The following is a 12,765-nucleotide window of genomic DNA, read 5'->3' on the forward strand; positions in this document are numbered from 1 at the left end:
GGACCCGGCGGCTGCTGATTCAAGAACACTGCAAACATTAACAAAATTCTCAATATATATACACATTTTACATTGTCCCAGGGTAAATGCCTGGGGATCCCCTATGAAAAAAATAAAAAATAAAATAAAAAATAAATATGTCACATACTCTTTCTTCCTGATCTTCTGTCACTCTGAACTCCAGGGATGAGCAGCAGGCACATCCACTAGAGGGCGCTTTAAGCTAAGATGTGCTATAAAGAACACCTTCCTGTTAATGAACTCTTAAGTGCTACGGCAAGCATCATATACAATAATGAAGAATGTTACAAATAAACATTTTCAACTTTTACCATCAAAACCGCTGATTTAATATTTCAAAAGGATGAAATGAGACAGAGACTAAAGTTTGCTGCAAATTCTGGTATTCTAGAGACTGAGTTTAACCAAACTAAAATAAATTCCACAATTTGAAAACAAGTGTTTAAAAAACAAACAAAGCCAAAAACAAGCGATGGTTCCAGGTTCCATCCTCTTTCACTGTGTCAAGCCGAAAGCGTCCGCTGAGAAACACTCCCGACCAGAGAAAGGAACAGCTATGTGGCCCTCGCAGGAAAAAGTTTGGGGACCCCTGATCTAAAGCTTGAACCCTAACTGTTGACTGACGTCATTAAATCCAGTCAGCATGGATGGATGCGCTAATTACACTGTTTCTCTGTGGCGATATAATAGTCTAAAAATACCCGTGCGTGGGTAATGCAGGATTTGTAATCCGTAGAAGCCTGTGTGTGTAGTAGTAGTGGCGACTGTTTGTCAAACTAAACATCCTGTAAAAGTTAAATCACTGAGCCACTGCACTGAGCTGATGTGTTCAACGCAGGCAAGAGAAGTTCAATGTCTGAAACTTGGACGTTTTTTGTTTGTTTGTTTTTTAACGGTTTATTGTTTCCAGTTTGGCAAGCAAATATAGATCAAACATTTCATTGTTTCCTGCTCTGGTAAATAACCATGGGCCCAACCCAGTGTATGCTGGTCCTGTACCAGTTCCTGTAGAAAATGGAGCCACAGTTCTTCATGTCTAACTTAGAAAAGCAAGTACAAAAACAAAGAAACAAAAAAAATTAAACAATTATTAACCTACAAGTAATCTCTGTAAATAAACCCCAAATATAAACTCAGAATACATTTTAACAAAAGTCAAAGTAAAAATACAGAATAAATAGCACCAGCACATTCTGTCACATTCAAAAAAATCCCAGAAATAGGTGCGTGTGTGTGTGGGGGGGTCTGCCATGTAATGAAATGCTATTTCTTCCTAGAATGACTGTTAAACTCAAGGGAATTATACAGATATGGTTAACAAATCTATATCAATTGTCTTTTGTGTTTTCATTTAGGCTCTATTATATATACTGTTAAGGGCCAAGCCCTGTCCACTGGGTCTGTCTAACTCAGTGGTCTCCAAAGTCAGTCCCTGAGGGCCGGCATCCTTCATGTTTTAGTTCTCTCCCTGGTTTAACGCACCTGCATCAAATGATGGGTCATTGGAAGGCCTAAGAAGAACACTGACATGCTGAGAAGGTTGTTACTACCACCGGGGAGAGAACTAAAACATGCAGGATGCCGGACTTCCAGGACCCTGTTTGGGCACCACTGCTCTAACTTCTGCTTCAGAGCTCCTGATTGGAAATGGTGGCAGCTCACCAGTGTCTCCAGAACTTGAGATCCAGCTTAAGATGCACGTTTGTCTCTCGCTCAAACTGCCCATTTTCTCTCTTTTTGTCGCCCTCTCCCCTTTGTCCCTCTCCTTGCCCTCTTTTCTTCAGCCAGTCATGATTTTTGTTAAATCTAATTTGAAGTTACCCCATGGACTGCTTCCCTTTATTTATGGTTCTAGAGTCAGACCATAACAATCTATATATCTGAATACGGATACCGCCCAGATCCATATTCAGTCACGAATGAACAGAACCTTGTTATGCTAACAAGCTCAGAATCCGAACCTCCTGAGACCAGCCCGTACCAGAACTCAAACTGTTGCGTATTATTTAAAGGCTAAATAAAAAACTTTCTGTGAACTTTGATCCAGTTTGTTCTACGGAACCAGAACTTTAAGCTCAGAACAGCGCAGCCCCTTGAAGGCATCAGGTACTACACTTCATTCAGAACCAGCCCAGAACCATCAGAGAACTGGTTGAAAATGGTTCTATTGGACCTCCACAACCTTAGAAAGAGAGTCCAAGTTCTGCTGACCGGCCCACAGTGGACTCGCCTCAGGATCGCTGGAGACCAGAACCAGAAGCAGAACCTTCCTCAGTCCATCCCTCATCCCAATCTCCTACTACAGAAGCCTGGAAGATCCAGAACATCAAACCAGTGAGACAAACTGGGATCTGATGGTTTTTTATTGGGAAATCACAACAACTGATCAATAACAACAGATACAATAATCAGGATAAATCTTGTTTCCATGACAACAGACTGTGTTTAAAGTTCCTAGCAACAGGTCGGTACGGGTCAGAAAGCAGAACCTCAGCAGGTCTTCAGTACTTTGGTCTCTTGACATCGACGCTGGAAAAACAACCGGATCATGTTTTACAGACGATAACCACCAAACTTTGTCAAACTAGTTTGACAAACTTCCTGCTTCCTCCTTCCTTACAGGAAGGAGGAAGCAGGAAGTGTAAAGCAGGAAGGAGAAAACAAAAAGTGGAAAACAGGAAGTTGAAAATGGGAATGCATCAACAAGTATCAGTAAACAAGAACCAAACAGGAAGCAGTAAACAGGAAGTAGTTACCCATCAGCCTCCATCTTCTTCCTCTTCTCGATGATCTGCATCAGAACAGAGAGTTTAGCTTCCAAAGCAGAGGGGAGGAGCTTCAGCCAGTCACTAGCCTTCATCAGACTCACCGCGCTGATCTTCTTCCATTGGCGGTCCAGCTCTGCCTTCTCATTGGTCTCCTTGAATCGACGTGTCTTCCTGCCTTCAGACATCTTGATGCCGTACTGGAAGGCGGCCCTGTGGGGACAAATGTCAGCGTCAGCAGCAGCCTGGCACCTGCCAGTCAGCGTTGAGGGAACAGCCGGCGTACTTGGGCAGTGCCTCCTTGTTGTTCATGTAATCAGAGTACTCCTCCTGGGTGTCGAAGTCCCAGCGGCCCAGCGGACCCTTCTTGTTCCCCTGGAACAGAACCACAGACATTCACCTCTGACCCCATGACGCCAGCAGCAAGGCATGCTGGGAGAACCACCTACCTGGTCCATCTTGCTATAGTCCACCTCCTCATCGCTGTCCACTGCCAGGTCGTCCATCCTGTGGAGACATACCTGATCAGAGGGGACAGCGGCTGGTCCTCAGGTCAGGACACACCTGGGTAAGCATGTGTGCGAGAGTGTCTGTGTGTGTGTGTGTCTCACGTTGCCGGGTAACACTCTGCGTAGGAGTTGGATCCTCCAAAGAAATCTCCCAGCTGCTCCTTACTGGAGTCCCTCCTCTGGGAACCAGTAAACACCAGTTAAGGCTGACAACTGGACTCATGGTACCGTTCAGAACCGGATCAAGGTCAGACAGGAAATAACAGTAAAGAAGGATATGGTTCCTGGTTCTGCCACTGGTTGGCTGCTGTTCCAAACTTCTCATTGATCATCTTGATCTGGTCTTTGATCGACCCAGGACCTGGAGGACGGGGAACAGACAGATGGACAGGTTACCCATCAGCTGGTCAGTCCGGGTCAGAGTGTGGGACACCTACCCGTGTCTACATCCATCAGTGGGTGTTCGTCTACGCGCGGTTTCTCAAAGTAGGCGTGTCTTCTGCTCTTGCTGTCCTCGTCTCGTACCCGGTGGCGCTCTTTGTCTTTGGGTTTAGACGTGGCAGGCGGGATGTAGTCCCCGATGTCGTCAAAGATGCTGAAAGAGGAGTGGAGGCGTTACTCGGACAGCCGGGCGTGGGGACAGAGACGGCGGAGGACAACCTACCTGAGATCAGCTTCAGGAGCTCGCTTGTCGTCCAGTTTACCTGAAACAGAGACACGTTAGGATGAGGACGAGTCCAGGGGACACAGGTTGCAAGTGAGTCCAACCTTTATCCTTCTTCTTCATCTTCTTGTGGCGTGTCCCCTGTCTCAGATAGGACAGGATCTGGGTCAGCTTGGAGATCACGATGTCGTTGGTGGTGAGAGTCGTCTGAGCCTGGGACAGCAAGAGGACAGCGTGAGGACACAGAGGGAGACAGAGGGACAGCAGTGTTTCCATGGGGACGTGTCTGACCTCCATGCTTGGGCAGTCGGCCTTGCTGCGGATCAGGGTGGTGGGGATGTCGGTGTCGGTGAACTCGTCGTCCAGGTCGACCACGTAAGCCATCCTGCCGGGCAGGAACAGCTCATTCCTCTCCTGGACGCCCGACCGGAACGCCACGCGGTAGATGTTCCTGCCTGGGGATGCCCAGGACAACGGCTTCAGGATGGACATGAGGCTTACGGTAGCTACTTTTAGCATGACGCTAACAACAGCTGCTTTTAGCATGAGGCTAAAGGCAACTACTGTGAACTACATGGTGCTAACAGCACCATTTGGGGAAAAAAACTCTTACAACTACAGAACGATTTCTCTCTGAATTTTCCCTGATTCCTGCAGCATGTCAGGCCTTCACAGCTACTGCTGATGTTAACAGTAAAGGAGCGGAGCTTCAGTTTGAGTAAAGAGGCCCCTCTACCCAGTTGGAGTAGAGGGGCGGAGCATTGGGTTTATTGTTTTACTTTGTTTCATGTTTCAGCCAATCAGAGCCAAGATCTGACCTGCTACGTCATCTGAGCCTCAGGAAGTCACAGCTACCAGGACAGAGTTAACGGACATGTGGACCTCACCAGCAGGAGGCGCCAATGCTGCATAAAACTGTTACCAACTGCCATTACACAAGACAAACAACCAATCACAGTCTCTGGAAGGTTTACAGGTCTACATCTAGCAACAAGGTCAACCACATAGCCACGGGTTTGACCCCCCCTAGCAACAGGGTTGACCACCTAGCAACGGTTTTGACTGCTCCCAGCAACTGGGTCGCCTAGCATCAGTTGGACTCCTGGGTTGAACTCTGAACATGTCCTTGGTACCGGGGACTCACCCAGTCGAGTCTTGAACTCGATCTTCTCCTCTGGCTCTACGTCCTTCCTGTTCAAACACAGAGCAGAGTGAATCAGAACCGGTTCTGACCCGCTCTAGCCGTGCAGGACTCGCTGGTCTTACTTGGTCTCCTTCTGGACCTTCTCCATCATATCCTCCTCCTCTTTCTCTTTGCTGGTGATCTCAGCTCTCACCTGGAAGACACACACATTCAGAGCCGACCCACCAGACCCTCCCTGACCCCTGACCCTTTAGATCCAGCCTGACCTTCTGCAGCAGAGCGAAGTCCAGACCTTTCACCAAGTGAGTGTGCTCCATGTCACCACCCAAGAACTTGGACTCCTGGATCAGCTGCCGGCGCTTCTCTGCTGCAGACTTGTCCCTGGATCACATGAGACGCCGGGTTTACATGTAGAGACCAGAACCAGAACCTGAACCTGGACCTGGATCAGGAGCAGCAGCAGTACTCACGCCTCGGCAGTGGGTCCGACGGCCCGGTAGTTGGCCGTGGTGCTGATGAGCTCGGTCTCCTCGTAGTCCTTGTTGACGCCGTCGCGGCGCTCTCGGGCTCGATCCCGGTACTTCTCAGCCAGCTCTCTCTCCCGCTCCATCTCCTGCTGCCGCAGCTTGGCGTAATAGCTGCAGGGGGACAGACAGGGGACACACAGGGGACAGCTGAGGATGGCTGAGGACAGATGGACCGACTCTGACCCGCCCGGAACGTGACCTCTGACCTCTTCTTCTTCCTCCTCCTGGCCGCGGGGTCCTCGTCCTCGTTGTAGTCCCTCGGCATTCTGGGAAATAAACACACGGCTCCTGTCAGCAGGGGTGCAGCAGAAACAGTCTACCTTTGACCTCTGCCTGGTTTCTGAGCCAACTCACTCATGATGTCTGGACTTAGTGGGTGGAGCCGAGGCAGGCGTAGCCCGAGGTGTCATCAGCAACTTCCTGAAGTCATCGTTGGTCAGTTTGGACCTGAGGACAGACACACAGAGTTCAGCAGGAGCAGTGACGATGTGTGTTGTAGTGTGTATGTGAGCAGCACTCACTGCGCGGCAGAGCGGTGGTCATCCACTTCGTGGCCCTCGGGGGCCAGAGGGTTGGAGTAGCTCTCAGCTGCAACACAGACAATATGTTAGGCAGCAGGCGGACAGCAGGGGGCGCTACACATTTACCTCCAAATAACGGGAAGCTGAAGCTGAGGAACAAACATGACCCCCAGTCCCAGGACAAACCTTTAACCTTTGACTGAGGCGTCTGCTAGCTCTACATAGCAGAAGACAGGTGAGGTCAGAATTTTCCCTCAGAAAAATGATGGAAAATGATCCATGACTTTCAAATGTTTTATCAGTGTATATTTTTGAGTAAATGTGAATACAAGTATTTGCCCCACATTTGAGGTTTTTATTTAAAAGAAAATGCAAGCCTTGTTTCTGCTGCCTGGTGTTGGTTTGTTACATAAAATGTGAGTAAAACCTAAATAAAATACATTGTGCTTGTAAAATGTGCAAAAAAATCATGTAGGGTAAATATTTGCACCATTATTTCTTGTAGCGGAGGCGCTCAGCTTATCAACCTCCATTACATTCTCTCATGTTTCACAAAGAGAAGGAAAATTTCCTGGAGTCTCCAGAAGGAACCCGGGCCGCCTCAGCCGGGTCCTGGGTGCCAGACCTAAAGCCAGACCGATGAGGAAACATCTGGACAACATCTGGAGGTTCCACATCATGATCAGAAATCCGGTTCATCTGGTCTGCACGGAACCAGCCACTGTAATCTGATTTTATCAGGTCTAATTTACTCTACAAATGATGAGAATTGTGCCGATAGTATCAACGAGTCCTCAGTTTTAATCTTCCAGATAAAGAGCTTAAAAGCAGCGAAGAGGAGAAACTGAACAGCAAAAATACTTCAAACCGGCGATAGAAGAGCCGAGTCTGGTGATGGTCTGAGCTAACAGTCTTTTTGAAATTAAAGGACACATTCTGAAACAACCAGAGATGTTTCTGGGATTATAGAGTTTAATTCATAATCATAACTGACATACTGCTATATTATATAGAGATTTGGTTTTAGCTAGATATCAGTCTTACAGGATGCTACGCTATCTAACCGACAGTTAGCATGCTAACAGACTCACTCTCAGGCATCTCTGCGGGCTTCTGGTCCTCTGCTCCGGGCTGACAGGAGATTTATCCCGGCTGTGGGACGGTATAAGTCTCAGTGTTTAATTGTTTCTCTGTCGGTTGAAGCTGTTTTTCTCTGCGACTGTTTGTTGTGTTTGTCTGAAGCTGTGTAGAGGCGCAATGGCGTCACTTCCTGCCGTTTCATTCAGACAGCGACCCCAAGAGGAGGATTAAAGCAGCGCATAATGGGGCACAGAAGCTAGAACTATGAAAATGATTAAACTAAATAAAATAATGAAAGAAAATAAAAGGCTAAGATCTGACACTGATTATGTAAAAATTTAATTTATTTTAAATTTCAGTTTAGGGCTTTCTTCTCGTCAGGCTGGGCAGGGTAACACCGCCCCCTGCAGGCTGGATAAGTCACTGCAGCCTCTTCTGATGAAGGTTCTCCAGGACCAGCTGGAGAGAACTGAAGCAGCAGCTTCAGTTCTCTCAATTATATAATAAACGACCTCTGACGTTCAGCTACAATAACCATAACATAAAGCAACTAAACAAAGAAAGTACATGTATTTTTTTGGCTCTTTTTATGTACATAATCTTTATGTATTATATGTTTTATTATGCTGAAAGCAAAGCAGAACCATATTCAGATCTTTTGTGTGGACAATGTGCCAAACAAACAAGCAAAAAATCTCCTAATTTTCCTGCTTAAAAACTGAGATGCAGGTTTAAATTGATCTATCTTGTTCTACCTTATGAATTTCTGGATGAGTTTTAGGATAAAATCTATAAAGTGTGGAGTGAAGCTGTCGGTCTCATTCACACAGATGGAGGTCAACTGTGAATCAGAGATTAAAATCTGACTTAGAGAAAACACAACATTTTTCCTTATTTGGGTGATTTATGAATAAACTTAGGATCTGAAAGAATTTTATTTCTGTAAAACAAACAATCTTAGAAAGTAGATGCTGTAAAATTATTTGCTTTTTATGTTTAAAATATTTTATGAAATCATAGAGTGAATCTGAGATGTTCTGGTTCTGACCCGTTCAACATGAGCCATCCAGACCACTCCTCCCAGTCCTCCCAGTAAACACGCAGCTGTGGAGTCAAGAGTCTTTATTCATATCAACACATTTACAGAGAAAATAGAGAAAGTAGAGCTGGCTCTGAGGGTGCGGGGCTTAATGTTTGGACTGGGCCAGAGTCTTAAGGGTGGCGGCCACCTGCTCAGCTGACATGTTGTCCACCGAGACGCTCCTCTCCTTCCCAAAATCTGAGCACAAACACATCAGGTCAGGTTGAGCTTAATGCAGCAGAGTGAGACCGCCGCAGATCCTCGCCTACTCACCATATCGGGCCCAGAGCCGGGCCTGGACTCCAGAACACTCTCGAATCAGAATGGGAAGGTCTGGGTTGGCCTTCTTCAGGCCCACATAGTTCTGCTCCACAAAGTCCCTGAAACACCAAACACAACCATCAAGGGGCGCCATGGCAACCAGGGGGTCTGTAGCCAGGTGATAACCAGGTAATAACCAGTAATGCAAGGTAAGGTCATTTTATTTAGCACATTTTCAGCAACAAGGTAGTTCAAAATACTTTACATGAAATAGAAGGAAATGCAAACAAAAATAACAAACCAAAGGAAAGAGCAAAAGAAGAAAACTAAATGTTCCTGTTCTGAATTCTAAGTTTGTTCTAATTCCTTTTCTGGGTTGCAAGATAATTATAAATACTCCATAATTTATCATTTATAAGCTAGAAGGAGTTTCCCTGGAAAAACTAATAGGAGTTTCTCTGCATAATAATCTAAAAAGTATAATACTGGTCTAAATAAAGAGTACTCCACAATTTCTAAAAGCAATAAACTAGACAAATAAACAGACGGGGCAAGAACCAACACATCAGGGAACGATAGTACAAGTAGTAACATAGAAGACATGGCCAGCAAAGGCAGTGACATCACAGAAATGTATCTGTAACATGAGATGTGTGTGCAGTTTGACCATGAATTTTGTGCAGCCTGCTCTCCTATGCAAAAACAGTTTATGATAAGGTGGTATTATCTCAGAGGGAGTCCTTAAGTGCTGCCATATGACTCCATGGTTGTCATTCAGAAGGGGGGGAGGAGATAGGAAAGAGAGGCTTGTTTAGATAAACTCCAGGAGATTTAAGATAGTCAGCCAGCCAAGGCCACAGGGAGCCAGATTCAGAATAAACTATTGTCTTTAGATTGGGCAAACTTAAAATTTCCATCCCCCCTAAAGTCTCAACTGGTACATCTCTTATTTTCAATCATCCAAATTAGCGTGGTCGTTCCCATCGGGCCGAAACTAGCAACTTCTCTAAGATGGATTCCATGCCGCTAGTGAGTTTTAGCATCTAAAGTTTGCCTGCGAAATAATCACATCCAATTTGTGTCTCTGTCCCACAGCATGTCAGTCTAAGTGTTCACTAGTTCAAATCAGTCCATCACAAATTTATCGATATACCAATATACGCCAACTCCAAATAACAGAAATCCTGTTATCATGCATCCAAATAAATCCAGGATGAATCCATTAGGGTGGGTCCTGCAGGACAAGTGGGCTCTCCTCTGCAGAGTATTCTAGATAAAGACCAGTTGATAACTACAGAATAACTAGATAACCAAGTAACCAGGTATTAATCAGATAATATCCAGGTAATAACTAGATAATAAAAAATTCACATGGTAATAACCATGTGAATTTCCCTCATGGGTTATTATTATCATTCATTCATTCTTAGGTAATAACCAAGTAAATACAAGACAATATCTACATAACCAGGTGAGATAATGATTTGATCTAGGTAATTATCACCTACAGGTGCTGGTTGAAAAATTTGATTGTCATGAAAAAGTTAAATCAGTAATTCCTTTCAAAAAGTGAAACTTGTATTTTATATTCATTCGTTACACACAACAGACTGATGTTGTGTGTAACAAATGTTACACACAACACAAAATGTTTTTTTTCTTTTAATGTTGATGATTAAAACTCATGACTAATGAAAGCTCCAAATTCAGTATCTCGGAAAATTTTAATATTACTTAAGACCAATATAAAAAAAAGCATTTTTAGAAATGTTGGCCCACTGAAAGTATCAACATGAAAAGCATAAGCATGTTCAGCACTCAGTACTTAGTTGGGGCTCCTTTTGCCCAGATTACTGCAGCAATAGAGTTGATCAGTCTGTGGCACTGCTCAGGTGTTATGGGAGCCCAGGTTGACCTGATGGTGACCTTCAGCTCTTCTGAATTGTTGGGTCTGGAGTAACACATCTTCCTCTTCACAATACACCACAGATTTTCTATGGAGTTAAGGTCAGGAGACTTTGCTGGCCAATGAAGAACAGGGGCACTGTGGTCCTTAGACCAGGTACTGGTAGCTTTGGCACTCTGTGCAGGTGCCAAGTCATGTTGGAAAATTAAATCTGCATAAAGTTGGTGAGCATCAGGAAGATCTCTAAAGCTTCCTGGTAGATGGCTGCATTGCCTTTGACCTCAGAAAACACAGTGGACCAACACCAGCAGATGACATGGCACCCAAACCATTACTGAGTGTGGAAACTTTGACTGGACCTCAAGCAATATGGATTCTGCCTCTCCTCTCTTCCTCCAGACTCTGGGACCGTGATTTCCAAAGGAAATGCAAAATTTACTTTAATCAGAGAACATAACCTTGGACCATTCAGCAGAAGTCCAGTCCTGTTTGTCCTCAGCCCAGGTGAGATGTTTCTGATGCCATCTCTGGTTCAGGTTTGACACCAGGAATGCAACAGCTGCAACCCATGTCTATCTGTGCCTGGTGGTTCTTGAAGCACCGACTCCAGCTTTCTGTCCACTCTTTGTGAATCTTAAATGGGTTTTGTTTCACAATCCTCTCTAGGGTGCTGTTATCCTGATTGTCCATTTTTTCTACCACATCGTTTCCTTCCCTATGAATGTGTTTGAACTCAGAGCTCAGTGCACAGCCAGCCTCTTTAGCAATGACCTTTGTGTCTTGCCCTCTTGTGCAAGGTGTCAAAGGCCATCTTTTAGACAACTGTCTGGTCAGATATGCAGGTGTTTAGAGTTAATTAGCTGATTAGAGTGTAGCATCAGGGGTCTTCAGTATTTAAACTTTCCGCAATAGTCTAATTTTCTGAGATACTGAATTTGGAGTTTTCATTAGTTGTGAGAAACAAAATATATAAATTTTACTTTTTGAAAAAAAATTACTGATTTAAATAAACTTTTTCATGATAATCTAATGTTTTGACCAGCACCTGGAGATAATAACCAGGTGATAACCAGATAGACTGATGGTCAGCGATTGCTTTGTTGGAGTCCTAGGAAACCAATTAACACCCAAACACACCACAAGGACAGAGACACCTGGTCCAGGTGAGCAGAGGACTGCAACCAGTCACAGGGTGTGACTCTGGAGCTGCAGTAGTTCTGAACTGGACCCGGTTCTCTTCAGCTCAGTGACCCAATCAGCAGAACCATTGACCCACTAACAGTTGGTCACTCTTCTGGGATTGACAGACCGGGACAGAACCTCCAATAAACTGGACCTCAGCGGAATCTGCTGTTCAGAGGACCCGGAAAGTTCTTGTTCAGTTCATCTCGTCTCTGGGCTGCAGGATGCGGTAGGTGGAGAACAACCCGGGTCAACACTGCGATTAATAATCAGAACGAGGGAGAAGGTACCGCCTGTGAGCCTCGGTGAGCATCAGTTAGCATGAGCTAGCTCTGGTCAGCAGCTGTTAGCCTTGGTATGAACCGGAGTACCTCCCCGGCCCCGGCCGCCCTGGCTCTCCACTCACCTGGCACCCTGGCTGGCTGCTGAGCTCTGGCAGAGGTGGAGGCGAATCTCTCTGAGGTTTTTAGCCAAATTGGAGCTCAGGCTTCTCGCTGCGGCGGCCGCCATCTTGGCTTCTTCTCGTCTGTCAAGGACGAGCTGTGAGTTGTTTCAGCCCCGGGTGAATCCTGACAGGCTCCACATATGTTCGTGTTTCTCCCTGGATTTGTCCTGACAGGATCAGGCTGCGCAAATAAACACACAACGTTTCACAGGAAGTCAAATTGCAACACTGTACAGCTATACCTGACATTAAACTGAAAATATTTAAGCTACTAAAGATAGCAAACTGAAAAGTTGGATCACAGATAAACTGGCCGCCAGAGGGCGCTCACCTGATAGTTCTTTATCACACAGTAAAAAGAAGCGTACAGCTGTTAAAATTGAGGATTTGTTATGATTAATGGGGGGAAAAAAGTGATGTCAATGACTATTTTATGATAATTAGAACATTCTGATTCTGTCTCTTTATCGTTTGAAAGCTTTATATCTAACAGAAACATATTCAGGTCATTATCCAGAAAAGTCATTTAGCAGATCAAAATACCAGAATCAGAGCTGAGAGAAAATATGGCTGATATCAAATCAGTGAAAAATACTGAAAGTAATAAAAATAAGATCTGAAATATGTGCTGAAGATAATCATGGTTTTATTTCTTCATC

General features: G+C 45.1%; 2 protein-coding genes across 2 annotated transcripts; both read right to left on the minus strand.

Moving 5' to 3' along the window:
- Nucleotides 1-2,366: 2,366 nt before the first annotated feature.
- ik (IK cytokine) lies at nt 2,367-7,439 on the minus strand. Its single transcript, XM_015034317.1, has 19 exons — nt 7,243-7,439; nt 6,152-6,218; nt 5,985-6,077; nt 5,837-5,896; nt 5,574-5,741; nt 5,370-5,484; nt 5,226-5,296; nt 5,104-5,150; nt 4,251-4,414; nt 4,064-4,172; nt 3,960-3,999; nt 3,733-3,890; nt 3,575-3,656; nt 3,398-3,484; nt 3,236-3,293; nt 3,073-3,161; nt 2,891-2,999; nt 2,778-2,812; nt 2,367-2,550 (listed from the first exon to the last, which is right to left on the minus strand). Exons 1-19 carry the CDS (start codon nt 7,250-7,252, stop codon nt 2,523-2,525), a joined length of 1,590 nt encoding a protein of 529 aa, XP_014889803.1. The 5' UTR covers nt 7,253-7,439; the 3' UTR covers nt 2,367-2,522.
- Nucleotides 7,440-8,338: 899 nt separating this feature from the next.
- ndufa2 (NADH:ubiquinone oxidoreductase subunit A2) lies at nt 8,339-12,322 on the minus strand. The gene is made up of 3 exons (XM_015034320.1): nt 12,068-12,322; nt 8,586-8,692; nt 8,339-8,510 (listed from the first exon to the last, which is right to left on the minus strand). The coding sequence occupies exons 1-3, from the start codon at nt 12,169-12,171 to the stop codon at nt 8,419-8,421; spliced, it is 303 nt and encodes a 100-aa protein (XP_014889806.1). The 5' UTR covers nt 12,172-12,322; the 3' UTR covers nt 8,339-8,418.
- Between the last annotated feature and the right edge of the window lie 443 nt (nt 12,323-12,765).

The sequence above is a fragment of the Poecilia latipinna genome, unplaced genomic scaffold (assembly GCF_001443285.1).
Source record: "Poecilia latipinna isolate Pla-1442-1.1 unplaced genomic scaffold, P_latipinna-1.0 Scaffold294, whole genome shotgun sequence".
Classification (NCBI taxonomy): Eukaryota; Metazoa; Chordata; class Actinopteri; order Cyprinodontiformes; family Poeciliidae; genus Poecilia; species Poecilia latipinna.

What these genes read in the sequence shown, in the direction of transcription:
- ik (XM_015034317.1), bottom strand. An exon ending in AGGAGGAGGAAGAAGAAGAG is followed by an intron (nt 5,742 to 5,836) that starts GTCAGAGGTCAC and finishes GTCCCCCTGCAG; the next exon opens with CTATTACGCCAAGCTGCGGC. An exon ending in AAGAAGATGGAGGCTGATGG is followed by an intron (nt 2,551 to 2,777) that starts GTAACTACTTCC and finishes TTGTTTTTCCAG; the next exon opens with CGTCGATGTCAAGAGACCAA.
- ndufa2 (XM_015034320.1), bottom strand. Translation starts at nt 12,171, where the DNA reads ATGGCGGCCGCCGCAGCGAGAAGCCTGAGCTCCAATTTGGCTAAAAAC. An exon ending in GCAGCCAGCCAGGGTGCCAG is followed by an intron (nt 8,693 to 12,067) that starts GTGAGTGGAGAG and finishes TTGGTGTTTCAG; the next exon opens with GGACTTTGTGGAGCAGAACT. An exon ending in CCGGCTCTGGGCCCGATATG is followed by an intron (nt 8,511 to 8,585) that starts GTGAGTAGGCGA and finishes GTTTGTGCTCAG; the next exon opens with ATTTTGGGAAGGAGAGGAGC.